Here is a 27,555-nt window from a genome sequence, read left to right as displayed (position 1 = left end):
TGTTTAATCATAGTAACATGCCTATATTTGGGCGTATTGGGTTTGTTTATGGTTATGTCGGAGTGATTTCAGAGGTCTGTCCTCCTCACAAATGTTAACGTAGGATTAGTAGTACACAACCCTATTTCAGACTTCAGAGAATGGGAAATAGCCCACACCTTGTGAGCTTGTAGATCTGATATCTTTTGAAAAAGAAAAAACATTTGAGAACTCAATTTGGTATGGAGAAGCATATTTGTTATGCCAATGCTTTTGTACTTTTACGCAAGTAAAAGTTTTAAAGCTGCACTATGTAACTCTCCTTTTCTACCCTGGATTTGAACCCGGTCCTGTGCCGCAGTGCAAGTGCTGACATGTTTTACCATTGAGCTAATAGAGCCTGCATGCCTGCTTGCTCAGGAGAAAAAACTATTTTGACAACCAGGTCAAAATTCACGTCAGATCTTGGTGAGACACGACCTTTGACACATTCTATTAACATACTCTGCTTTAATGCAGGCCTTTTACTCAAGTATATTTATGTCGTGGTATTTCTACTTTTACCGTGTGAAAGTGAAAAAAATAAATAGTGTACTTCTTCCATCATCGGAAAACAAAGAATAATCATCTTAGGCAACGTACCATCTGCTCCCGTTGCAGCTGTGTCTCACATTTTAAATAGCCTATAGTGATGTGAAATATCTTCTGTTACTATAGTAATTTCATATCTCACCTTATGGTTCCACACATGTAACGTTACAGTATGTTCTGGAAACTCCCCTGGCGACCGGCTGACATCTGTAAAGATAACCGCTTTTAGTCACAGCAAACTTGCGCCTGACATTACATGGTCGCCATGGTTACAGCCGTACATACTGTACGTGATGTACGTTCGTAAGCGAGTCCTCGCTTCTGCTTCTTTTTTTCTCCCAGGGTCAGCGAGCTTTCAGTGGCGTGGCGAGGCGTTTTTGTGTTGTTCGGCACTCCGAAGCAATCAGGCATTTTGAATGTGTTGTTTCGCTTGAATGACACTTTGGCGTTCATTTGGTGCTCTCTGTCCAGCTTTCCATGTGATGTGATGTGTTTGTATACTGTATTTGTTGCTGGAAACCATCTCTGTCCAAAACTGTTACTACTCAGGATTCAAATTCAAAAACGTGTCTCTTCACACAGCGTTTCGAGCTTGTGGATCTGCTACTTTAGATGCTTCCGTGTGACGCTGTAGTCTGATCAAGTAGGGCGTTCATTTACAGGGGAAAAAAACACAAACAGTTAGAATATGGAGATAAGAGGATTCTGCCCGACAGCAACGATATGTTCCTTTCCGAACGCAGATTCTTCGCGCGGCGACAAGAAGGAGAGCCGATGTCCGACGCCGGGCTGCGACGGCACGGGCCACGTGACCGGTTTGTACCCTCACCACCGGAGCCTGTCGGGGTGTCCGCACAAAGACAGGGTACCGCCAGAAAGTAAGCACCTCGTTTAAGCTCGCCTCTTTAAAACCCCCTGTGAATCTGCATGATTTGTGCTGTTGTGTAATACTTGTGTGTGTTTGTGTGTGTGCGTGCATGTGTGTGTGTGTGTGTGCGTGCGTGCATGTGTGCATTGTCATACATACAGTGCTCGACGATCATGTGACGTGTACTGTATGGGAGAGGAGGGGTCATTGGCTGTACAGTTAGTACAGTGACGCCCCTTTTTAACCACTTAAACCTCAGCATCCGTATAGGGGAAAGCTTCCGCAGGCAATATAGCCGATGCTCGCAAACGCGGCACGTCGTCGATCGGCTGTTTTTGGCAAAAGCATTAATCCCCCCAATAACAGAAAGGACTCCGGCGCCCAACCATATAGGGTTTAAGTGGTTTATTTCAAGGACCCCCAGCTTGATATGCATTAGGCGACTGACCTCCATTTGGAGCGATGTTTTTATCTCTGCGATCCTATCATGCTAATTTAAGTGTCCAAATGGAACCAAATGGACCCATAAAGGAGGGTCCATTTGGTTCCATATAGGACACTCAGAGTTACAGCTACACAAGGGGTCCATTTGGGTCCTATAACTGTCGATAATTTAGGTGGGGGCCCCGTGGAACCCCGGACCCTTACGTTGAGTACCAGCGCTGTGTAGCTGAACTCCCGCATGCAGGGGTCGTGGTTGTCGTGCTTGTCGATTGGCTGCCTAGTGCGCCGTGGAAATGAGGCCTTGTTGATGTGTGCATAATGGCGGTCGGCGTGCGGTGATTGGTGGGATTGTCAGAGGCCTGTCAATCGGTGATTTACTTAAGCGCGCATGCAGCCCCCGCCCGTTCCATTGGATTGACTGACAGTGATTGAGAGAGCGTATACGTGGCAATCCCACCCACCGTTTGTTGCTTCCATTATCGCCGTCGGTCTGCATGTTTGTTCAACGTTAATATTTATACAGTGCACGTACGCCCTCTAGCCAAAGGAACAGTTTTAATGTTTTATGCTTTTATTTTATATTTCAGTTATCTTTTTTTTACGGCATGGCCTTACAACAGGGTGTGCCTGTACTGTATACAGTGTATGTTAGTATGTATGCCTGTGTGTCGCCACAGCACAGAAAGCACAGGAGACCAATCACAGCTACAGTATATTTGCGGGATGTCACGAAATGGCGTATAACTTACAGATGTAACTCGGTGTATAGGCAGAGGCATTACAAAGTGCACATAAATGGCACCCAGGTTCAAGATTTGCTATCCATTGCTAGAGATTGTACAGGGAGGCTAAACTTATATTAGATTCTATGTGTGTCTCAATTCCATACTAGTATATCGCTGTTGTCGGGCAGACACCTCCTATCTCCATATTTTAACTTTTTATGTTTTTGTTTTGTAAATAATTAACATACTGTCTACTTGATCATACTATTACTACAGCGTCACACAAAAGCATCCAAAGTAACAGATCCACAAGGTGGAAACGTGCCGTGTAGCGACATGTTTTCAGCTTGTCGGTCTTTGAATTTGAATCCTGAAAGGCAACCATTCTGGACATATGAGGTTTCCACGTTCCACCCGACAGAGATGATATAGAGGGTATGCATCATAGCCGGAAGTTATGCGGAAACGCCTACTGAGTGGCAAAAAACTACTTGCTGACCTTGACAGCCACAAAGAAAAATCTGATTGCATTAAACAATGTTAAATGACATTAAATTCCCTTTGCCACTCGATTTGCCATTCACTTTATGCATGCGCATACCCTCTATACTATACAATAATGAACTGCATCTTCATAGTATATCCGTTTTGTGCAGGGGAAAAACATTTCCTTTGGACATCGCCACCAATTTCAAATGTGAAAGCTCTGTTATGGCTAGTTCAAGCAGAGACAATGCTCCTGATTACAGGAGTTGACAAGTTCATTATTTCCAACTGTGAATAGCTCTAACTCTTCCACGTGGTGGGATAATAATGTCCATAAATGCCATGCACAACATCCAGACATTACTATCCTACACAGACATTCTAAGTCTATAATAAGTATTTATAATATTATATTTTTCCTATACACTTCATACTCAGCACATAATGGTTAGAAATAGCATGGAATTTGATCATGGGTCTTCAACAGGGGGTCTGGGACCCCTAGGGGCCCTCAGACTTACTACAGGGGGTCAGCAAAATAGTTTAGATATTTTTTTTTACATTAACCACAAACCACTTGAACCCTAGAGATTTGGGGCCCTATTTTGCGCCACCCATTACCCCTTATCCCTAAACTTATTTGCTATTTTAAACCATTTTAAAATAGTAAAAAATGGCAAATAAGTATATGGATAACAGGTAAGGTGTGGCACAAGATATATACAGTAGCTTTGGTGTAGGGGGGAAGGAGAGCAGACCGAGTACAGAGCCAAAGGTCAAGAGTTAAATGTCAGAAAATACACTGATGATGCTGGATAGCCGAAACGTCTATCTTTCACTTGCCACTGTGTGCGATCCAGTACCTTTGTTTTTCGTGATTTTAATTTGAGTGGATAAGTCAGATCGCGGTGGTTACAAGAAAAGTAATTTATCGTGAAATCGCTTTACTTAAAGGTCGCCTGAGCCTATGATGCATTATAAGCTCATTTATAATGCATTATAACGTATTAATCAAAATGACAATGTGTAGAGTTTTATACAATACAGTATAAAACCCGCTTCATCTCTCAGCTAATATAAGGGGTCCTTGGCCTGACCATGCACTGATCTACAGTAGATTTTCTAATGCCAATTATGTATTCCCACAAAGCTGGAACATCCTCAGAAAGTGTACAGGCTGCTGTGGCCATGGTCAGTCGCATGCCAAACCCCATTCATGGATTTGTATTCTTTGCTCAATTAAATCCAGTTACACCGAAGAGCAGCAGCCTATTCATATCCACGCAGCACGGATCAACTGAGATGGCAATAAACATTAGCCTTGAATGAATAGCGATTTTCCCCTCTGATATTTCACCCCGGCTATTTAGTCTCATTCACCTTGTGCAAACTTCTCTATAAAAGCCCCTTTTACACGATTCATTAACCCGCTGCATGAAGATCACGTTATGATCTGCCACGACCCCGTCTGCAATCAAAATAAAAGAGGGGCCTCAATAATGGCATAGAAATTATAGTTAGCATATAAAGCCCGGGGCTTGTAAAAGGACAGCGCTATCAAATGTGACACTCTTGTGTTCCGCAGCGAGCTCTCCAAACACAAAGGTCCCTACAGTACCTCGAGGTGTGTTCCACTCCCCCGAAATTTGGGACGGGTTCTTCTGGGAGTGTCTCTGACCTTGTCCAGGTCAAACCCCAAAATGGAATTGGGTTGATAGGTTTGGAATTGATTGTCACTGGAGATTGTGGGATGTGATGTCTGTGTTCCTTCTCCTCTTCCTCACTTGGTTTGATGGAGCTGACTTTTAGGGGGGAAGTGATATCATCGATACGGCACAGAATGTTTTTTTTTTTGGGTTCCAAAGAGGAAAGAAATAATAACAAGAAGAAGTTCTCCTCTCACTTATTGAGGCTTTGACTTGGTTGACTTCAAAGGGATACATTCGAGCAGGGGTCTTCAATGTTTTAAGACTAAGGACCCCTTGAGCTGAGACTATTCTTCTTCTTGTTTGATTGTTTACACATAATACACTATTGTTGAAAATAGTAGGTGTGAGCTTGTAGGTTGGCTATTTTCCCCCAAGAATATGCATGCTATAGAGTTCAAGTGGTTAATCTAAAAAAGAAAAAAAATTTAAAAACTTTGCGGCCCCACTGTAGCAACCCTGAGGACACCATAGTGGTCCGGGATCCTCAGACGCACACACATGTCATGCACACACGCACGCACGTGCACGTCTCCCGTCAGTCTTCACAGTGCTAGCGCTGTTGAAAGGTGAGCCGCTCGGGTTGGCCTGAGGTGTTGACAGGTCTCTGTTTAAGAATGCATTATCAGCCACGTTGATATGTCGTCAATCCCACTCGTCAATCCCAGGTGTGCGGACAGGGCCATCCCTCTCTCTACGCCGCCATAGAATAACATTCCATTCACCTTTAGTCACATTTTAGTCATCTGAAATGTTTTGGTGTTAGTCTAGATTTAGTCGACGAAATATCATAAGATTTATTGCAGGTCTGCTATTAACAGCCTGCAACCCAAGCATAAAACGACGTGTCTTTTAGTTGTACTATAGTACAACTAAAAGACAAGTCGTTTCATGCTCCAGTACCGTAACTGAATCTCTTCTCCGCTAGTCCAGCCCAAACATGTTAGTCTAGTTTCTATTTGTTGAGGAAATGGTCAATATATCTAGTCTCAGTTTTAGTTATCACAGCTTAGGTTAGATTTCGTTTTTATTTTTATATGAAAAAAGGTAGTCCGCCAAACATTTTTCCCTCATAGTCTTAGTGGGCGGAATCAACACTGTCTTAACTGCCTGCAGGGCCCACTCACAGCAATGAAGAAATCTTCACCGCCTATTAACACGTTTGCCGCGCTGAGTGGACGATGTATTATTAATGCGGCGGCTTCGCTTAATTTGGAAATCATACTTTGCGGCAGGACCCGTTTCCGAGGGGGAACGTGAAAAACGACAATTAAATTACGTCTCAAATTCATTAAGTCCCAGTCATGTTTGCTCATTTTGCACCTCTTTTTTCCCTCCTCTGTAAAAATATCAAATATTTAATCACCTCGCGCAGGGATCTGTGTTTTTGTTTTTAACCCGTTAAACCCCCTTTTTTTAAGCATTATGTTATACTTTAGCTATTGAAATATTGCAGATCTACAAGCTCATAGCGTGGCACCAAGTGCCGCGCTACGAGCTTGTAGATCTGATATATTAAAAGATTTGGGCCACATTTTCACGATTTTTTCCTCAATTTTTTTTTCCCTGAAACAACATATTTTGAGCACCACTGGCATAGCACCACTGACATAGAAACATATAGGTTTTTCAGAAAACTGTTCTAAAAGGATTTAGAAGAGATTATTTTAAGAATCGGCGTCAGGTCAAAAATGGGTTAAGGCCGATCCTACTTCTGAATCCTAACAGTTTTCTGAAAAACCTATGTTGCTATATTGGCGGTTCTCCAACCATTTCATGTCAAGGACCCCCAAAATGATATGTATTTGCGGCCAACCAGGTCAAGGAACAAAACCAGTGGTGGAAAAAGTACTCAAATGTTTTACATAAGTAAAAGTATCAATACTGCAATGTAGAAATACTCTTACATGCAAGTACAAGTTTGGAATTTACTTTAGTAAAAGTACAAAAGTATCGGTATCAAAATGTACTTCAAGTACCAAAAGAAGAAACTCATTATGCAGAATGTCAAAGTCAAAACGAATCGGCTATAGGGTTGGTTAATCTACCTCAAAATCCACAAAGTAACTAGTAACTAAAGTTTTCAAATAAAGGTAGTGGAGTAAAAAAAGTACAATATTTGGATCCAATCCAAGATGTACTGTAGTGGAGTAGAAGTAAAAGTATAGGAGTATACTCAAGTAAAGTACAAATTATACCTCAAAATTGTAATTAAGTGCGGTACTTAAGTAGTGTACTTAATTACTTTCCTCCCCTGAACAAAAAGTGGAACATGCATAATGCAGAGAGGCTTTTCTTGGCACATGGAGGTGGCGGGCGGGGCCTTTGTCCAATTACCTGCAGCGCACGCTAATTAGTATGTCTGGGAGGGGACGACGAGGAGGGGTTAAAGTTTAAGGGGGTGATAATGATGAATCTGCCGCCTTGGGGGGGGGGTCCGCTCTGGCTGGCCCTGCACTGCACCGGCGTCTAGACGACCCCTCTCTGTGCCCCCGCCCGAGGAACTCCGGCAGGTCCTCTCGGACATCTATAGATCATTAATCTAATTGGCCGGTTGGTTGCCGGGGGGATGGAGGAAGACGGTTACGGAGTGTTTTAATGGTAAATGGTGTTGAAGGCAGCTAGCGCTTCTCTGTCTTGACAACGGCGGGATGATAACACACACACACACACACACACACACACACACACACACGCACACGCACACGCACACGCACACACACACATACACGCTTGCAGAGCTTTGTTCCGTCTGTCTGGCTATTGGTTCCATTGATTTCAGAGGACTTGTGTTTTGCATGATTGCTAGCTGTTGGCTGCTTCCCTGCATGCTCCCAAAACAGCGTCCGTCCCCCCTGTCTCTTTCTTGCGTGTCTTTCTTGCCAGCTTTGTCCTTATTAGACTTAATAAATGTCTTCTATTTTATTCGTGGCTGTCCATTTTCCATGAATACTAATTTGAAAGGCACGGATAAGTGGGAGCAATATGGTGCTCGCCCCTTTCAGACTATAGTGTTCATTAAAATGAAGGGGAGAGGCCATGCGAGTTCACGCGGGCTCATTTCTTAATGATGTTTATAATGCCAAGCTCCTCTCACACTAATAGAATTCATGCGTGATTGTTGCGGTGGCTTCCTAACCTTCCCTTGTCTTTCGCTCCTCCTCCTCCTCCCTATCTCCTTCCTGTCTGTCCGATACGAAGTTCTGGCAATGTATGAGAATGTTCTTAAGTGTCCTACGCTGGGCTGCACCGGACGCGGCCATGTCAATAGCAACCGAAACTCCCACAGGAGGTAAGTGACAAGCTCGGCTCGTCTGAGAACGACGTATACTGTACGTCGTTCCATGTCGCATCCTCCGTTCTCTTCAGTTTGGGATTTATTTTTTTATTTTTTTATTTTTTTATTTCTTTATTTTTTTATTTCTTTATTTTTTTATTTCTTTATTTTTTTATTTTTTTATTTTTTTATTTTTTTATTTTTTTATTTTTTTATTTATTTTGCACTGCAAAATGATGGAGTATCAATTTAACCGGTTAAATTGACACTCAGGATCTTTTTTTGCTGCATGTCCATTGTCGGTGGATTCCGTTTAAACCATTTCAATGTTTTATTTCCACTACAAGTCTTTTTAGTATTTTGTATTTATCACATCTATAGGTTATCTTATTGTTTCACAATCACAATAGGTTATCCTTTTGTTTTATTCTTTTAGCGTCATTGTAAAATCCTACCACTGTACTACAGTATTTGCAAACTGTGAATAAAGTGTTCAATCATTCAATGAATGTAAAAAAATGCCCTTTCCCTCACAATGTCCAATGTGAAACGGAATCGTTCACAAGCAACATATCTAGGCTTTTATTTTATTTTTAATTTGTTTTTACAGAGAGGGAATATTATTATTAACAATGCATGGAGTGTTTCGCAGCACCTCCCGTGACTTAAATCATTTATCGGTTCATGGGGAATAAATGGCATCTATCAGGTTCAGGTGTGTGTGGGGGTGGGGGTGGGGGTGGGGTGTCGTACTGAAATAGCAGTGTGCGCACACTCCTGCCAGAAGCTGTCAGACGGTCGGGCGACGGCGGTGAGGTGACAGTGAGGGAGGAGTGTCACCCCACAGCAGCAGATGCTCGGGGAGCCGGGGCATCGCGGCAGCCATTAGCACCTCTCTGCCACTCAGCCGGGGTGACAGGAAAGGGTGCAGACCTGCGAGGGACAGGAACGCTTCCCTGCTGCGCTTTAGTGACACGAGATAGATACACACACACACACACACGCGCGCGCACACACACACATGCACAGTCACACGCACACGCGCAAACTTTCCGTTTTTACCAAGAGGCGAGAGGCTGGTATAAGTGCGAGGGGATCGACTCGCCGTGGGCAGGCAAACGGCTACACATCCATATCACTTATTGCATGCCCACATTTTGGACACTCCTCATCGTTGCGTTTGGGCAGTAACCTCCTATCTTCACCTTCTAACTTTTTGTGTGGTTTTCGTTAAATTAAAAGTAGCATTAAAAGTAGCAGATCCGCAAGTAGTAACTTGTTTTCAGACATATGAGGTTTCCCGCCCGACAGAGACGTTATGACAGGTACCCAGGACCAGGGACTTAACACCTGTACTGGCTCCAGGCCATTGTCGGAGATCATTTCTCCAGCGGGGTCGCTGACAGAGTGCGGCTTGACAGCACGGATGGAGAATAATGGGGGTTAAGAATAACAACACAAGCCTTTTGTCACATTTGGTCACTTCTCCTGCAGGGAATCCTATGCCTTATATACCTTTGCTAGGGTAGCGTGTTGTTCTTTTGTGTGTGTGTGTTTGTGTGAGAGTTTAATGCACTGGTTTTCAACCCCTTTCATATCAAGGTCCATTATTTATTCGGCATTTTAGCCTCTCAGACCCATGACTTGGAATATTTTGTTGTCATTGGATAAGAATGTGTCCACAATTCCATGCTGTATTGGTGTGGTACCATGATAGGAGAGAAAACAGGCAAACGTTGATCAAAATAACAATTATTTGACATCCTCTAATTGTGTAGACTGCTTGTAAATTAAGTAATGCAGATGTATAATAATTTAACTCTCAGGAGCATACAATTGAACCAAATGGATTCATAAGGGTCCATTTGGTTAAATTTTATGCTCTCAAGGTAAAAGATCTAATAAGGGTCCATTTGGTTACCAACTCCATTCGGGACCACTTGGAACCCCCTCAAGGACCACTGGTTGAAAACCACTCGTTTAATGAATCATTTATACTCTCTTGTAGGATGTGCACCAAAAATAGTACACTACAACCTCACTGACGCATTGCAACATGACGGCGGCGTGAGCTTGTAGATCGGTCGTTTTCAGTGCGACGTATACATCTGGCTTAGGTGCACACGTGTGTGTACAGTATGTGGGCGTGTGTATGCAATGTGCCTGCGTGCGTGCACATGTCTGAAGGCAATATAGGATGTTCGGGGGAATATGTATGTGCACATTTCTTTGCCCTTACGGGAATATCTATTCTGAGAATTCTCTTAAGCCGCTCGAGCATACATATGCAAGCTGTTGCCCGTGGTGTTGTTATTCAAAGTGCTTTATGGAAATTAATGATTTTACATTTTAACCAGAGACTGCCGCTGCAGAGCAGACGTCACTAAAAAAAAGAGAGAACATGTTTTGTAGATTGATCGGCTGACAGAGACAGATGTGCCACAGTCTTCGGGCAGGCCGGATGACAAGTGTAGCCTAACAAGCCATTCCCCATTTTTTTCCTTTATTTTTTAAAAACAGAATGCTAATTTTACTTCAGTTTGGACCTTTCTCAGAATATCCGTCCGAGATTGCGTGCCATGTACTTAGCTCTTCTCGCCCGTCTCGTTACAGCCTATCGGGGTGTCCCATCGCCGCAGCTGAGAAGCTGGCCAAAGCCCAGGAGAAGCACCAGAGCTGTGACGGAACCGGAGGAGTCCCCAAGTCCAACCAGGCATCTGACCGTGTGCTAAGGTACGGTTCACCTTCCGCCTTCAGTGAGAAATGAAGTCAATGAACCACCTGAAACACTGTGATGGGAAGCAGACGAACCATAGGTCACGTGCGTCACATGTATAAGCAAGCAGCAGTCACTGGCAGTGGCACGCACACACTCACACACACACACACACGCACGCGCGCACGCACGCACGCAGCGTGCGCTCACACACACATTAATAGACATTATATTTGAGAGAATATATATGATGTTTACTCTGTATGATGTATTATTCTTATCATCATTAATATCTCATTCTTATCGCAGTATTCTTACCTGTACCTATCCTGTGTTTCATAGTTTGCTGTTTCTGCCACGACACCTGCATTTACCCATAGTGATCAATATCTATATCTATCTATTTATCTATTCATCTATCTATCTATCTATCTATCTATCCATCTGTCTGTCTCTGTTTGTCTGTGTGTCTCTCATCCGCTGTCAAGATTAGAGTTGTGTTTAAAGACATGAGGTATTATTTAGTGTCTTAAAGGGGGTGGATTCAGCGGTGTGTGAGCTGCATTGTAACGCTGAGCGCTTAAACCAGCAACTCTCCATTGTACTAAAATAAAATGTGTAGGAGAAGATGTAACGTTAAACACAAAGTTTATTGTATGAAAATTGCCAACATGTTTTGACCAGTTAAGGTATTCAGCAGTTCTTGCCCTGATGAAGACCTGTATGGTCCCTCAGGGGGCTGCGAGTTTAAGTTTACGTTGTTAAAGTGTACAGAAAGTGTTAAAATGGTGTTTTCATGTGGCCACACCCACCCATTAAGTAGGATATACCTGGTTTTCACCTTAGCACCACCCACCTTAAGCCTTGCCCACGTTTGTTGTTGTATGATAATAGGGGAGGGGTTAGGGGTGCGGTTAGGGTTATGATGTCACTAAAACTGGTGTATTTCGACTGGGCATTTTGACTCAAAGGCTTTGAGCTTTCAGGAAGACATAATTTGAATATTATAACCACACCTGGGGATCTATTAAAGTAATGTTAACTCCATAGACACATACAAAACATAGAAAAAGTACAAAAATCACAGCATTCCATCTTTAACTGGCTGACACATGTTGGCAATGTTTATATAATAAACGTTGTTTTAACTTTACATCCTCTCCACATTTTTTCTAGTGCTTGGATCTCCTCTTTCTTTTGAAGCCTGCATACCCACTGATCCTAGAAACACCTTTTTTTAGACTTTTAGTTTTGTCTCCTTTGAGCACCTGGTTGGCTTTTTTGTTTGAACTCTCCACCGTGCTTGACATGCACTAGACTAGTGTGTTCCCATTGCGTCACGTCGGAATGTGACGAGGATTTTCCTGTTATTGTTTTACAAAAAAATAATAATAATAATCCTCTCCCCTTCCTTTATTTTTGCAAACGTGCACTCCCCATCTGAGAGTCCCCAGTGTTTGTTTTATGTTTATGCATTCAGGTCTCCTGAGAATTGCATTCCAGAGGCTGCATGTTCACTCCTGTGTTTACTTATGAAGGCAAAACGCTTTATTAGATTTTTAACTAAATTGGCCTCATTTATCACGATGAAGGCACCAGGGTTTGAATGAGAGCTCTCCTTTGATAGTCATGGAAAATGCTGTGATGTGAAGTCATATGCAATCGTAATTGTCTTTTGTTGATGGTTTGGTCTATAGCTAAACATTCATCAAAAACAACAACGCAAGATCTTAACATTTAATTTCTTTGTTGCCTTAGATTAAGAGTTAAGACTATTCAAGTTATTACAAAAAAACATGTATGAGAGCGTAATAAAAGTAATGTACATGAATTCATTTTTATGAGTTTCTACGAGTGCACGAAAGTCTGCTGTAGTCTTTAGAATATCTTCTAAGGAGAAAGGAGAGAGGAGCACAATCATTGTACTAAACCTTAAATGAGTGTTTATTTAACTCTGACAGTATACAACTGGACCCAAATGCAACCATGACTTTGAGAGTGTAAAACTGAGGGTCCACTTGGTTCCGTTTTGTATGCTCTCAGGGTTAAATTCCCACTTAGGGATTCACAGTGCATGGCACCCGCCAGCCCAGTAGAGCAGAGCAGACCACCAGCCCTGTGTGCCCAGCTCTATTTCCTACAGCATCATTTTCCATATTCTCACTCATATTTTTTGAACCGATGCTCCCCCCAAGGTTATTATAGTTTGACATTTTTCATTTACCGTTTTGACTTTATTTCAGTTTAGTTTTATTAATGTGTTTTTTAAAGCGGGTTTGCTAGTTTAGTTTACTTCTTATTATTGGAAAAAATATTACTTTGAGTTACAGCGAACTTTGATTCTGTCTTTGCTTTTCAATGGGAACAGAGCATTCTTTTGCGGAAATCCGTAAGTGGCAATGAGCCAATGACTGCACCTTTAGGGCACGGTCACACCAATGACTGCACCTTTAGGGCGCGGTCACATCAATGACTGCACCTTTAGGGCGCGGTCACACCAATGACTGCACCTTTAGGGCGCAGTCACAACAATGACTGCACCTTTAGGGCGCGGTCACACCAATGACTGCACCTTTAGGGCGCAGTCACACCAATGACTGCACCTTTAGGGCGCGGTCACACCAATGACTGCACCCTTAGGGCGCGGTCACGCAGAAGTTTAATTCTACCTACTGTATGAGGGCGGATTCTGCCAATGCTTTTCAAGGGAAACAGAGCATTTTATTTTATTATTTTGGTTTTGGTTATCTATAATAACCTTGGAGCCCCCCCCCCCCCTACCCTACCCTACCCCACCCAAACCCCACCCTACCCCACCCCCACCCACCCCATGCTGGGCAACAATGTTGTGTGCCTCAGTCCAACCTCCACCCCCTGGTCCATTTATTTTCCAGGCCTATGTGCTTTGTCAAACAACTGGAGTTTCCACAGTATGGTTACAAGAACAATGTCTCCACCAGCACGCCGCGCTCCAACCTGGCCAAGGAGCTCGAGAAGTACTCCAAGACCAGCTTCGACTACTCCGCCTTCGACGGCAGCCACCAGGGGGCGTACGGCGGGAATAAACGGGCCATCGCACCCAAGGTCCACCACGGCCACCGCGACACCTCGCCCAAAGGATACGATGGTACGCCGCCGCCCACTGCTTACAGTACCTACATATCATTTTATTCTGTTTACAGCCATTTCATGTTGGTTTCGTTTAATTTGTATTTGGAAGAAAAAAAAAAGTTTCCTATTGTAGTTTCCGTGGCTAGTTTTAGTTAACTACAACAACCACTTAAACCCCATAGTGTCGGTATCGTGGAGAAAGCTTTCGCTGAATATCGCAGATCGACAAGTTCACGACGCGACACAATCCTTGCCTCTCGGCTATTTATCAGCGAGAGCTTAATCGGAAATCAGAAAATACACTAGTGCTGCTTTTGGTATTGAAAGCATTCCAAGTTGGTCCAGCAGAGCGCAACACAGTCACCTCGGAACACAAGGAAGTGAGTGCTGATTAATTGGAATCCATTTTCGGTTACTGCATCGTCTATTTCTCGCTTCAAATGTTTTCAAAACAACGTTTAGTTTTAAATGACATTGTGTGTTTGTTTACATGGCTGTCATGTTGGATTCAGCATAAAATCCAAGCAGCGCAGCCAGGTGCTCTGAGGCTTTGAATTTGGCAGCGGTCTGTTATAGAGCGGAGCGGGTCATTATCAAGAAATAACACACCGCTGAATTCAGTGATTGACCAATCGGAATCAAACAAGCATTCAACCAAGCCATGTAATAAGTGGTTATAAATTAACAACCCCTGTCGCTGCGCCAACAAGACAACAACGCGTCAAACCCGTGTGTGACGCATGCGCTTCCCCGACCTTTTTTCTCCCCCCTCGCAGCCAAGCGCTACTGCAAGAACTCCAGCTCGGCCAGCAGCAGCACCAGCTCCTACGCCCCCAGCAGCAGCAACAGCCTGAGCAGCCTGAGCTGTGGAGTAGGTGGAGGAGGAGGAGGTGGTGGTGGTGGAGGAGGACATGGCGGACACGGAGGGGGCAGCAGCGCCAGCAGCACCTGCAGCAAGAGCAGCTTCGACTACAGCCACGACATGGAGGCGGCGCACATGGCCGCTACCGCCATCCTCAACCTGTCCACGCGCTGCCGGGAGATGCCCCACGGCCTGGGCGGCAAGCCCCAGGACCTGTGCTCTCAGGTAGGGGGGTGGGGGGCGCTATACTCTAGGACAGTGGTTCCCAGGCTTTTTCAGGTCAAGGACCCCCAAATTGACACTAATTATCCGACGGACCCCCATTTGAAAAGATGTGTCATGCAGGGACCCCCATAAGAGAAGATTTTGACGGCTCTAGCAGTGATTCTCAACCCCTTTTGACATGCATTAGTCTAAGGACCCCCCATTTAATGGCATTTCTATCTCTGGGACCCGAATTGATATTGTAAAATCAATGTTAATTTAACTCTGAGAGTGTACAAATGGAACCAAGTGGACCTGTTAGGGTCCATTTGGTTCCATTTGTACACTCACAGAGATACAGCCCCATAAGGGTCCATTTGGTTCCAAACTATAATTTAACCCATTTTGGGCGGGAACCCCTTTTGGTTCATTATGTTATAATTTAGCTATTGAAAAATAGCAGATCTACAAGCTCATAGCGCGCCACCGAGTGGCGCGCTACGAGCTTGTAGGTCTGCTATTTTTGAAAAATCGTGAACATTATTTTTCCAGAAAACTGGAGGATTTAGAAGATTTCTTTTTAATTTTGAGGTCAGGCCTAAATGGGTTAACTGGGGACCCCCTGGAACTCCCTCAAGGACCCCTAGGGGTCCCCGGACCCCACTGTGGGAACCACTGCTGTAGGACAGTAGGACACGCTATGGTTCTGTAAACAGTTTTTATAATGTTGTTGCTGTCGGGGACAAAACCCTTATCTCCATATTCTGCTTCTTCGTAAATTAACACCGTACTCGATCGTACTACAGCGTCACACAAACGCACCAAAAGTAGCAGATCCGCACGCTCGAAAAGCCGGTAGATCTTCTACTTTAGCCATTTTTGGATTTGAGTCCTGAAAAGTAACAGTTTTGGACATATGAGGTTTCCATCCACCAGAGACGAAATTGCCTGCAGATCCCCCCCCATCTGAAATGATATTAGTGCCATGGAGCACCATACAAAATCTATGTTGTTAAAATGTCAGAAAATTATTGTCTCCACTCCGTCCGTGTGTGTGTCCGTGTGTCCGTCCGTGTGTCTGTGTACAGCTAATCTCCGGCACCGTTGGCCCAGTCAATGCCAAACTGTGCACACTCAGTCCCTGGATGCCAAGAAAATGCCACTTGTTTTTTGAAGATGGGAGCGTTGTGCGTTTTGGAGCTTGTAGATGACTATCCTCCTCATTAGAGATAAGCGATGCCCTGCAAAGGAGATCAAAGGGTTCGAGAGGGGGGGTCCATTGACCTCTGTTATGCGCTCTTGAGTGACGCATTCACCATGACTCAATTCAATCATTAACCACTTGGAGCCTATAGCATCTCTATGCTGGGCCTATCATATGCACAGAGTGACCATTTGCTGAAAATAGCTGAGCATTCGCCAAATAGCAGATCTACAAGTTCACAGCATGTCGCGCTGTCGTACATCGGAGGCTATATTTCCATTGACTGGAAAGTGGAAACAGCAGCAAAGGTCTGCCAAGTCCTGGGAATCGAACCCTGGCACTCACTGTTAGAGGCATCAGAGCCCATGTGGTGTCAGAGCCCCGTTTTGCAGAGAGGATTTGGTGTAGAGGGGAAAGAGTAGCGGACAAAGTACAGAGCCCTGGGGGACCCCGCTGTCAATGAAGTACCATATTAGTTTAAGTGGTTAACCTCCATTATTAGGGATGCACCGATGCACCGGCCACATATCCGTATCGGTATGGACCGATATTTGCCGTTATCGGTCAATATCGGTAAAGCTGACATTAGCCAATGGCAGTAGCTGTTATTGATAAACACACATTTTGCGTTGGCTATGTTGGTGTGTTGGTTATCTGCAGCCTGCCAAGCTGTAGATTTTGAACATGTATTTCTTGTATTGAAGATGTATTTGTTTCCCTGGCACAAAAGCAGGAAATAAAAACATCAAAAATGAAATAAACATAATCGGTATAGTATCGGCTATCGGCTAAATTGTTATTTCAAATATCGGTATCTGTATCATTTCCATATCGGTGCAACCCTATCCGTTATGCATTCTTGACACGTTCACGATGACTCAATCCAATCGTTAAGAAACATCAATGTGTTCGTTGTGAAAATGACGTATGATGATGATAACAGTTTCAGAGCGAAATGTTGCACGTGTTCAGTAAATGTTCATGACTTACTGTTACGATATGCCCTTCAAATTCATGGCATAAGCGTGCCGTCGACAGTTACGTTTCATTAAGCGTAATGGAGCGTAATGTAAATGTCTTCAGGAAGGATCCCCGAAGCACTTAAAACGTGGTTATTGTTCACTGAAATGCATTCATTGTGCATTCTGGACGTGTTAGTGGAAAAACGTTGCTTGCGTTTAGTTTAGTTTTTTTTGCTTTGTGTGACGCTGTAGTGTAGTATGACCAAGTATTGTATTCATTTTCGAACATCTTACGATGTAAGGCTTGATTAACCCTGCTAAGACCTGAGCAGTTTTCTGAAAAATGTATCAGTGGTGATCAAAGGTTTCATGTCAAGGACCCCCAGAACGATCCGTATTTGGCCACGGATAACCATTTCAAAATATTTTGTTCCAGGGATTCCCCAGAAGCAAATATTTGAGTCAGAACTCCAAAGACGAGGGCTCTACCCATGCAGGCCAAACTATACTGTATTATGGTTGTTAACAACTCAACCTGATACAGTTGGAGGCCATCGATATTGTCCTTTTCTTTTTGCTGAGGTTTGCGTGATCTGCGCAAAAGGACAGTTAACCCATTTTGGGCGGGAACCCCTTTTGGTGTTTTAAACATTGTTATAATTTAGCTATTGAAAAATAGCAGATCTACAAGCTCATAGCGTGCCACCGAGTGGCGCGCTACAAGCTTGTAGGTCTGCTATTTTTGAAAAATCGTGAAAATATTTATTTCAGAAAACTGGAGGATTTAGAAGGATTTTTTAAAATGTTGAGGTCAGGCCTAAATGGGTCAAATAATGAGGGACAATATCGGTGGCACCCAACTGTATATCAATTAAAACATTTACTGAAAAATGTTTAATTCTGAGGTGCATATAGGATAGTGCTATACCCTCCCGGAAACCCCCCTCCTCCCTCATAAATGAGCTTGGAATTCCACATATGACCTAAATTCTCCATTCATTGTCAATGGGAATTTAATGTTTGTGTAAGACGAAAATCTACACTACAACTGAATATATAGGACCTAGCACCCCTCAAAAAAATCTTGGTTAAAAAAAAGAGAAAAAAAGCCCCCAGCCCTCCTATGAAAGACAGACCGAGTAGAAAAAGATTGTGGTATTTTATCATGAACATTAGTTGGGTCCAATTACATGAAGATAGGTTGAAAAGTGGCAAAGTGGTCCTTTAAGCACAACACACACCCACACACACACACACACACACACACACACACACACACACACACACACACACACACACACACACACACACACACACACACACACACACACACACACACACACACACACACACATACGCAGAGGCACAGAAACACAGCAAACACACACAGTCCCTCTGTGTGCACACACACACAAAACCAGGCACATTCCATTAAAGCTGGGCTACGTATAGCTATGCCTCAGTCTCCCGTGGCGCGGCGGCCCAGTGTTTTATTCCCCCCGTCTTCGGATCAGATAGGAGCGAGGCGACGAAACGGCCGTTTGCCACGGCGCGAGCCCAATGTGTCATCTCAGAGCAGATAAGGTGACGGGCGCTCCTCGCATTATCTGAGCCTTGCGAGATGCTCAGCTGGTACATGGGGGCGAGGGAGGAAGGGAAGGGGGGAGAGAGAGAGAGGGAGAGGGGGGGGGGGTGCCTAATGTTAATGTTGACAGCACTGACTGCTGGTAGAATGAGAGAGAAACAGGGAGGGAGACAGAGAGGGAAAAATAAGTGCATAAGAGGAGGAGAGGAGAGGAGAGGAGAGGAGAGGAGAGGAGAGGAGAGGAGAGGAGAGGAGAGGAGAGTGTACGGGTGGAGAAGAACAGAGATGGAGGCTAGTACAGCCTCCCAGAGGGGAAGTAGACATGGCAGCAGCAGCAGCAGGATCTGCTACTTGGTGGGAACTGGAGCCTGAAGCATCCAGGATGCCTCCCTGTATATCCTTCTACCCACTCCAGGATGGCTCCCTGTCTCACTGCCTTCTACCCACTCCCATGCCCTAGTGTGCGATAGACAGACAGGCAGGCAGGCAGGCAGGCAGGCATTCAGGCAGGCAGGCAGGCAGGCAGGCATGCAGGCAGGCAGAGAGACAGGCAGGCAGAGAGACAGGCAGACAGACAGGATGCTCTGAGGGCAGGAAGGGAAGACGGGGGAAGGAGAAACTTCAGAGAGCTTCTCCTGCCTCTTTCATCTCGACACCTCAGCTCACCTCGCGGTACACCCTGTTCCTTTACGGTTTACACACTGCACTGTCCTGTCTGTCTGTCTGTCTGTCTGTCTGTCTGTCTGTCTGTCTGTCTGTCTGTCTGTCTGTCTGTCTGTCTGTCTGTCTGTCTGTCTGTCTGTCTGTCTGTCTGTCTGTCTGACTGTCTGTCTGTCCGTCTGTATACAGTGCATGCGTGCGTGCCTTTCTGTCCATCTGTATGTCACAGATTTTGACTCACAGTTGACATTTCTAATGGCCGTTTCAAAAGCACATAATCATAGTTTATTAGATTGTTGCAGATGCTTTCCAGTTATTTCAGTACGGTGTGAAAATCAACTTGCTTTTATCGTTTGTCAGAGTTATCTTTGCATTTTAAATGCATTTTAAAAGCGTGAATCAATTTTAAAAGTCAACAAACAGTCCCAGGAGACACGATTGATTTCCGAACAAAAGTCCATAACTTATTAAGTCAACATTAACTCAATTATTCAGGAAAGCACAGCTTACACTGTAATGACAAAAATGTATAATGCAAATAATTCTAAATGGAAAATGCATGTCTGTTTATGTAAGATATGCTGTACGTACATTATAGCTGAAGCTGTGAATAGACAATGTATTGATGTGATAGTATGGTCCTTTAAGCACTTAACCCTAACACTAAACACGGGTGATTTTCACCCGGACAATACATAATATTGCTGATGTCTGAGGTGGATGGGTCTTTCAGTACCTTCATCATAGATGTAGGTTTGTTTCCCTGCCCACATCCCTGTTTTTTTCTACAGGCAGGTACGAGTTTAGTGATTTTGAGTTTAGAGTAATAGAGAAAAATCCCATACTCCCACAATGTTTTGTTTTTTTTAATATATATATATTTTTTCACTGAACCATTCTCACATGACCCAAAAGTCATGATTTAATTGCCATGTATTGCTGTACTTAAAAATATTTTGATGAGAAGTATTTTTTTATGGAATATATTACACAATATACCCGTGTTTAGTGATGGTTAATTTGACAAAAGTTTAGTTTAGTATTCTAGGGATAAGCCCTATTACTTTGTCATGTGATTTTTGAAAAATCTTGAAATTGTTTGAGAAGTTATGATTTAGATTTTAAAACAAATGTTCTCTTACGGGGGTCCATGGACTCGAGCAAAAAAAACATTTTCAGATGGGGGTCCATGGCAAAAACTACTAGTATACACTACAGGTATATCAATTTGGGGGCCCTTGGTACGAAAATATTTGAGAACCACTTTATTGCATAGAGAAGAAATTGGTGGAGGCAGATAAAAACAGACAGACAGACAGACAGACAGACAGACAGACAGACAGACAGACAGACAGACAGACAGACAGACGAGAGGTTGGTTTTATTCTAGGAGGCAGGTGGAGGCAGGTGGAAATAATGTGTTGTGGAATTAAACCACTGACCTATCACGCTCCGGCGTCGTCCGCCCGGCTTTGCCATGGCAACGGAGTCCAGGGGTCAGCGGGGGGGATGGGGGGGGGGGGGGGGGGTCAGGGGAGGATTGGGTGGTCCGTAATGAAGGAGGCAGGGCACAGCCTCCTCCGCGGTCCTATTAATTCGGGGTACCATGGAGTCCGGTGGTCACCTTAATTGGACGCTGACATACGGTAGAATGCAATTTAATCCTCCCTGTCTCTCTTTCTATCTCTCTCTCTCTCTCTGTCTCTCTTTCTCTCTCATTCTCCCTCGGCGTTGTGTTCTATACTCTCTCTCCCTTCCCATCTGCTTCCATCGCACTTCTCTCTGTACATTAAAACTTGCCATTAGAATATGTTATATATCTGCTGTCGGGGAGAAAACAACTAACTATCTATTTTTCTTCAGGAAATTAAGAAAAAATCACACCTGTGTGAAGTGAGTGGTGCAACTCCGTGTGGGGGTCCCTGTGGGGGTGGGGGGGGGGGTTCCAGACCCACAGGAACGCACCCAGGGTGCCGGCCCGATTCCGGCGAGCCGCCCCGCGTCCGAAACGGTTGAGAAATGACAGAGTTACCGTGTGGGGGTCCCTCTACTGTACAGTACTGTCACTGTACTGTACGGGCACACCCAAAATCACCATATATACATTTAATATGTGCGTGTGTGTTTGTGTGTGTGTTAGGTTGCGCACAGGTGGTGAAAAACAACCGTGCTGTTTTCGTGCTCAGGCGCACCCAGCCACCCACCCACCCACCCACACACATAGCTCCGTAAGGGAGTGGTTGCACCACTCGTATATTTTTAAAACAATAGCTTTAGCAGACAGTTTGAGGGTCCAATGGAGTTAATAGGTTTTGTCCCATGAAGCACTTTTTACTACTTTTCATTGGTTCAATATTTTGTAACCAACACATAGACGTAAAAGGTGTTCAATAGCATTGATTTATGAAAAAATAATAATACAAATCTAAAACCTCAAAAATGGAGTTAGGTGGTTTCCTCCCAACAGCAAAGTTTTATTATTTTGGCATGTAAAATATCAACAATTCTAACAGCAGTCAATCAAATCAAGTGCTCAAATATCTTCAACTGGCCACTTTTCAAACCATGGAATAGGCCTATAAAGGGCACATTTACATACCCAAGGACACTTCTATAATATGCTCAAGGACACTTTGACACGAACTCATTCGCAATAGCCAGGAATCAAACCGAGAACCTTCTAATTCCCAGGCGGCCGCCCTACTCTACCTCCCGAGACACTGCCGCTCTCATAACGATATAAGAAAGATGTCGTCTTCAGATGTAAATCCGCCTTTTTCCAGAGGGTCAAGGGTAGCGTTGGCTAGGTAGAGCTTATTTTGCACAATGAACCAGCACTATATTACCAGCCACTGTACCTGCCACTGTACTGCCACCATGCATTTCCCACCTGTGCTCTATGACATACTGGCTTCTCTGCCCAAATCTCATTATTAGTATTATTATTTTTCCGACCAGATCGATACAGACTTAATGTCTTTTCAGACCGGGAGCGTGTGACGCAGACCTGGTCGGGAATGTCGCCTGGATCAGCGACAGGTCTGCTCATGAGGGGCGTGGGACGCATAGCGTAAAAAAAAGAAAAGAAAAAAAAGGTCAACGCAATCCAGGTCTAGTCAGCCGCGGGCGTGTGCACAAAATAGGCGACAATTTCACAGGACCGCGGCCACATAAATACGTTGTCGCCCCTCAACTTCTCTGTGTGTCCAATATGCGCGCACGCCTCTCATTAAAGATGAATTACTAGACGCGTCAGTCGCTGCCCGTGTGAAACTCATCAGAAGTTGTTTTTTTTATTCTGTATATTACAGTTAAATCCTATATGTGCTGTTTGGAACTCCAAACACTCTCTCAGTAACACTCTGGATTTCTATTGTGTACTGCAGCACACACACACACACACACACACACGCACACACACACACACACACACACACATACACACACACACACACACACACACACACACACACACACACACACACACACACACAGAATGTGTTGTTGTCCGGGTTTGTGATTCATGCCACGTTGATCCCAAGTCCCAAATCTATCAGCTAATCCTCTGAGTCCAAGAGAGCTGCATCATAAACGTTGTTAGTGTTGTCGTCTTTTTTGTTATTTTTTCCTTCTTCTTTTCGTTTTTCTTTTCTTTCTTTTTTTTTGGCTTTCGGTCGAGACACGGGGAGAATCCACCCCCGGGGACACTGTCGGATTGAATCAGCATTAGAGCGGGCTTTCCTTCTCACCGACAAGGAGAGAGAGAGAGAGAGAGAGAGAGAGAGTGCAATGCATAAAAAGAAAGGCGAGGGGATATGAGAAGAGAGGAGTCAGAGAAAGGGATGTTAATGAAAGCAAGGGCAAGGTGGTAAACACACACACAACACAAGCGGGACACACGCGCGCGTGTTGTGTGTGTGTGTGTGTGTGTGTGTGTGTGTGTGTGTGTGTGTGTGTGTGTGTGTGTGTGTGTGTGTGTGTGTGTGTGTGTGTGTGTGTGTGCGTGTGCGTGTGTGCGCATGCTTGTTTCTAAAAACACAGGCCTTGAGGGGAAGCGGGGATCTCTTGGTACATTTGTGCCAGATGTAGATGAAAGCGCTCCCACACACACACACACACACACACACACACACACACACACACACACACACACAGGCGCACACATACACATTTTGCGTGCATGCATGCAGGCACACACACAGACAGACGCTCGCACCTATGCAGGCACACACATGCGTCCACGAGGGAAGGGAAGTGAGTGATGTTGTGGGTGCAGTCAGACTGGTATAAGACCATGGCCCAGTTTGTTCAGGAACACCATCGTATGTAGTTCCGTCTATTTTGGGGGGCTGGCTGGCTGGCTGGCTGGCTGGCTGGCTGGCGAGCCGGCTGTGGTCTAGTTCTGGGAAATGCTCATTGCCAACCACCTCACGTGTGTGCGCGCACGCACAACACACACACACACGCACGCGCGCACGCGTGCACACACACCACACACGCACGCGCGCGCGTGCACACATACCACACCACACCACACCTAACCCTAAACCCCCCCAGTTCCCCTGTGGTGTCCACTCAAATCAGGCTCACACAGACAGACATGCACGCATACACACACGCGCACGCACGCGCACACACACACACACGCACACACGTGCAGCCTGGCTCCGGATGCTTCCATTCCTCACAACACACTAATTTGGATGTCCCCATAGTGACACACAGACAAACACATGAGCAGATACAAGCATGCGCGTGCCGCGCGCGCACACACAAGCATGCGCGTGCCGCACACACACACACACACACACACACACACACACACACACACACACACACACACACACACACACACCAGTCTAACGGCACAGAATCCAAGTGCAGACGTGGAGAGAGAGAGAGAGAGAGAGAGAGAGAGATGGTGAGGGAGGGGTAGGTTGGCAGAGGGATGCAGTTTGTCCTTGGCATGCTGAGGACCTCTCCCTCCCTGTTGCAGCTCGGATGGAGCTGGCCAAACATAAAGGAGATACCTCTGAACATTATTAGCATGTGCTTGATTCATCCTGTGTGCTGTTAAAGTTATTATATATCGTTGCTGACGGGTGGAAACCTTGTATGTCTCTAATCGTTGCTTTGATATTATTCTATTTTATTTTTTAAGTATTTTTTTAAAGGACATGGTGAAAATAGCCAACCTACAAGCTCACGCGTGTGATCACGACATTTGTTTACAAAATTATATTTATATTTATTATATTTTATCGGTGCTACTACGATGTCTTGGGAAGCAGAACAAAGGGCATGTTTGTACTGTTGGCGACCTGTGTGTGTCGTACACAAGACGTAACGATGTAGAACGCGGTGAACCTTGAAGCACAAGGTTCACAGCGTTCCTCATTCCTACGTCTGGTTCAATGCTTCAATGGTTCCAGGTCCTTGAACGCTTCCAGACATATCTATAGATGGACTCAAACGCGGAGCGCCCGGCATCGCCTCCATTCTTAGGAAACAAAATCAGGCTCTTCCTCTGTCCGCCTTTGGAGTACTATATATATACTGCTGTTTAATTTGCCCATACCTGAACAATAACCAATTAAGACCTGGAACGCATCTGTGTCGCATCTTTGGCGTTTAACCACTTCAACCATTATCTTAAACTTTAGCTGTTGAAAAATGGCACATGTACAAGCTCATTGCGCGACACTGAGTGCCGTGCTACGAAGCTTGTAGATCTGCTATTTAAAAACAAAATCATGATAATGTGGCGCAAATCTTTTAATATACGGTAACGGTATGCAGTATATGGTACAACATAATTTTCAGATGGGTGTCCGCGGCCAAATACAGATAGTTCTGGGGGTCCTTGATATGAAATAGTTTGAGAACCACTGATAGGTTTTTCAGAAAACTGTTAGAAGACATTTTGTAGAATCTGGTCTCAGGTCTTGATCGATTGACTGTTATTTAATCAGAAAACTCTCTCTCTCTTATTTCCCTTCTCTCCATCCATGTCTTCCTATATTCTGTGCATCCATTCATCCCTTCCCCACACGCTAAACCACACACACACACACACACGTGCGCGCGCAAAAACAAACATACACGCCACACAAACACCTTTCAGAGTCCCAACCGAGACGTTGACGAGAACGGTACGTTGGACCTGAGCATGAGCAAGCGTCTGGGCGGGGGCGGCGCGGTCCTCACCCCTCTGGAGCCCATGTCCCCCCAGCGACAGGCTGCCCTGATGGGCTCCCGCTGCTACGGCAGCATGGCGGACCCCACCGCCGACTGCTGGGACCTGCCCGTAGACTACACCAAGATCAAACGCATCGACGAGGACGATAAGGAGGTAGGACCAGGCTAGAGGGTGGAGTGGGCAGCAGCAAGCAGGTGGGAGATTAAAAAAAATACCCGATCGATCCTCTGCCAGGGACTCCCAGAAGCAAAGATTTATGTTGATTAATTGTTCGCTTAAAAAATAAAAAAAGATCAAAGATTTGCACCGATTTTCAAGATCTTTCAATGAGTATAAAATATGGTTAAAGTAGGCCTAGTTAAATGATTGGGATTCTATTTTTTTTCCTTTTTTTAAAAAATTCTTGAGCTTTTTATGCCTTTATTGATAGTACAGTACTAACAGTAGGTAGATATGAAACTGGGAAAGGGAGATGGGGAGTGACGCGCAGCAAAGGCTGTCGAGATGGGGGCTGGAACCCCCATTGGTGCCTTGATGCCCGAACCGCTAGGCAAGCGATCCGGACCGTGACGCCGGTCATGCCTTTTGCCTTTAATAATAATTATTTTATTTTATTTTTATTTATAAGGCGCCTTTCAGGGCAGGTTAAAAACAGTTAATACAAAAAACACAGTTAAAAGCAAAACTAAGGTGCAGCTTTCAATGTTTTAAACATTTCGGGACACATTGGGTGACATAATGCAGATTAAGGAGACCACTTGAAACCAGCCCACGAAGCCCCTCATGGCACCCATGAAAATAAAATTAATGAAAGTAGCATCACCATCATTTTAACCACAAAAGCAAGGCACACTGTCTTCAAATGCAGTGAACCGACTTTTAATAAGGAAACAGCAACGTTTCGGCCTTTTTGTTCCTTTTTCATACTTTGACTATTCAAAAATATCATTTCAAGTTTGAGAAGCACTGGTTTACATTGTTTAGTGGTACTGTCGACCATTCCAGTCGGTGGGGGGGGCTTTTCTTTGGCTGAGACAGTGTGTTGTTTCATGACACGTCTGGTTGTGGCACGCACCATGATGAAAAAGTGGTGCGTGTTGAATTCAGGGTGCCACCTTAAAATATTATATACTCGGCGTGCAATATCAATATTGTCTTTTTTCACGTCTGGCCCCAGCCGGAATGTTCTGCCTCCAAGCAATTAATTCTGCACTCAGAGCCTCCAAGTTAAAATATTTGCATTGCAGTCTGATTGTATTCTGGGTTACTTCTACTTCCCAGGCTGACTCACAGGTATATTTGGAATCATTAGAAAGTCATATTAGGGCGGAGAGCGGGGTGGGACGGCATGGGGGGGTTGAGGAGGGGTAAGAAAAGCCTAATGAATCTGCATGTTAATTGATGTCAGCGTTGCAGTGCACCGGGGTAGCTGCCTCTGTTTTGGATCACGCTCCCTGCATGCTGGCTTTCTGTTTTTACATTTCGCTCCTCTTCTCCCAAAAATGAATTATGCAAAGTAGCACCTTGGGAGGGAATCGGAATAGCTCATCTCATCAAAGAGCGGCTGGAAATCAATGTGCCCGCTGCACAACACCCCGGTGTGTGTGTGTGTGTGTGTGTGTGTGTGTGTGTGTGTGTGTGTGTGTGTGTGTGTGTGTGTGTGTGTGTGTGTACAACTGTACATGCATGCATGCATGTGTGTGCGCGCATGTGTGTCTGGCTGTGTGTCAGTGCACATGTATTGTACAGCATAATGCAGTGCACATGTATGCATGCTCTCTCTCTATATATGTATGCATGCTCTCTCTCTATATATATGTATGCATGCTCTCTCTCTCTCTCTATATATATGTATGCATGCTCTCTCTCTATCTATAATATGTATGCATGCTCTCTCTCTCTCTCTCTCTCTCTCTCTCTCTCTCTGTATGCATGCTCTCTCTCTATCTATAATATGTATGCATGCTCTCTCTCTC

General features: G+C 44.6%; 1 protein-coding gene across 1 annotated transcript in view; it reads left to right on the top strand.

Annotated features, from left to right (window-relative positions):
- Positions 1–27,555, top strand: part of LOC306942867 (myelin transcription factor 1-like protein) — a gene marked incomplete at its 5' end in the record, with an annotated part of 89,226 nt that overhangs the window by 31,700 nt on the left and 29,971 nt on the right. Inside the window, 6 exons of the mRNA XM_079529015.1 lie at positions 1,314–1,448; positions 8,001–8,091; positions 10,690–10,809; positions 13,687–13,919; positions 14,680–14,990; positions 25,505–25,732. Coding sequence (XP_079385141.1) covers positions 1,314–1,448; positions 8,001–8,091; positions 10,690–10,809; positions 13,687–13,919; positions 14,680–14,990; positions 25,505–25,732 — 1,118 coding nt within the window. The remainder of the gene's footprint in view (positions 1–1,313; positions 1,449–8,000; positions 8,092–10,689; positions 10,810–13,686; positions 13,920–14,679; positions 14,991–25,504; positions 25,733–27,555) is intronic.

This window comes from Electrona antarctica, assembly GCF_951216825.1.
Source record: "Electrona antarctica genome assembly, chromosome: 18".
NCBI lineage: Eukaryota > Metazoa > Chordata > Actinopteri > Myctophiformes > Myctophidae > Electrona > Electrona antarctica.
This window is presented reverse-complemented; position numbering and strand designations above follow the sequence as displayed.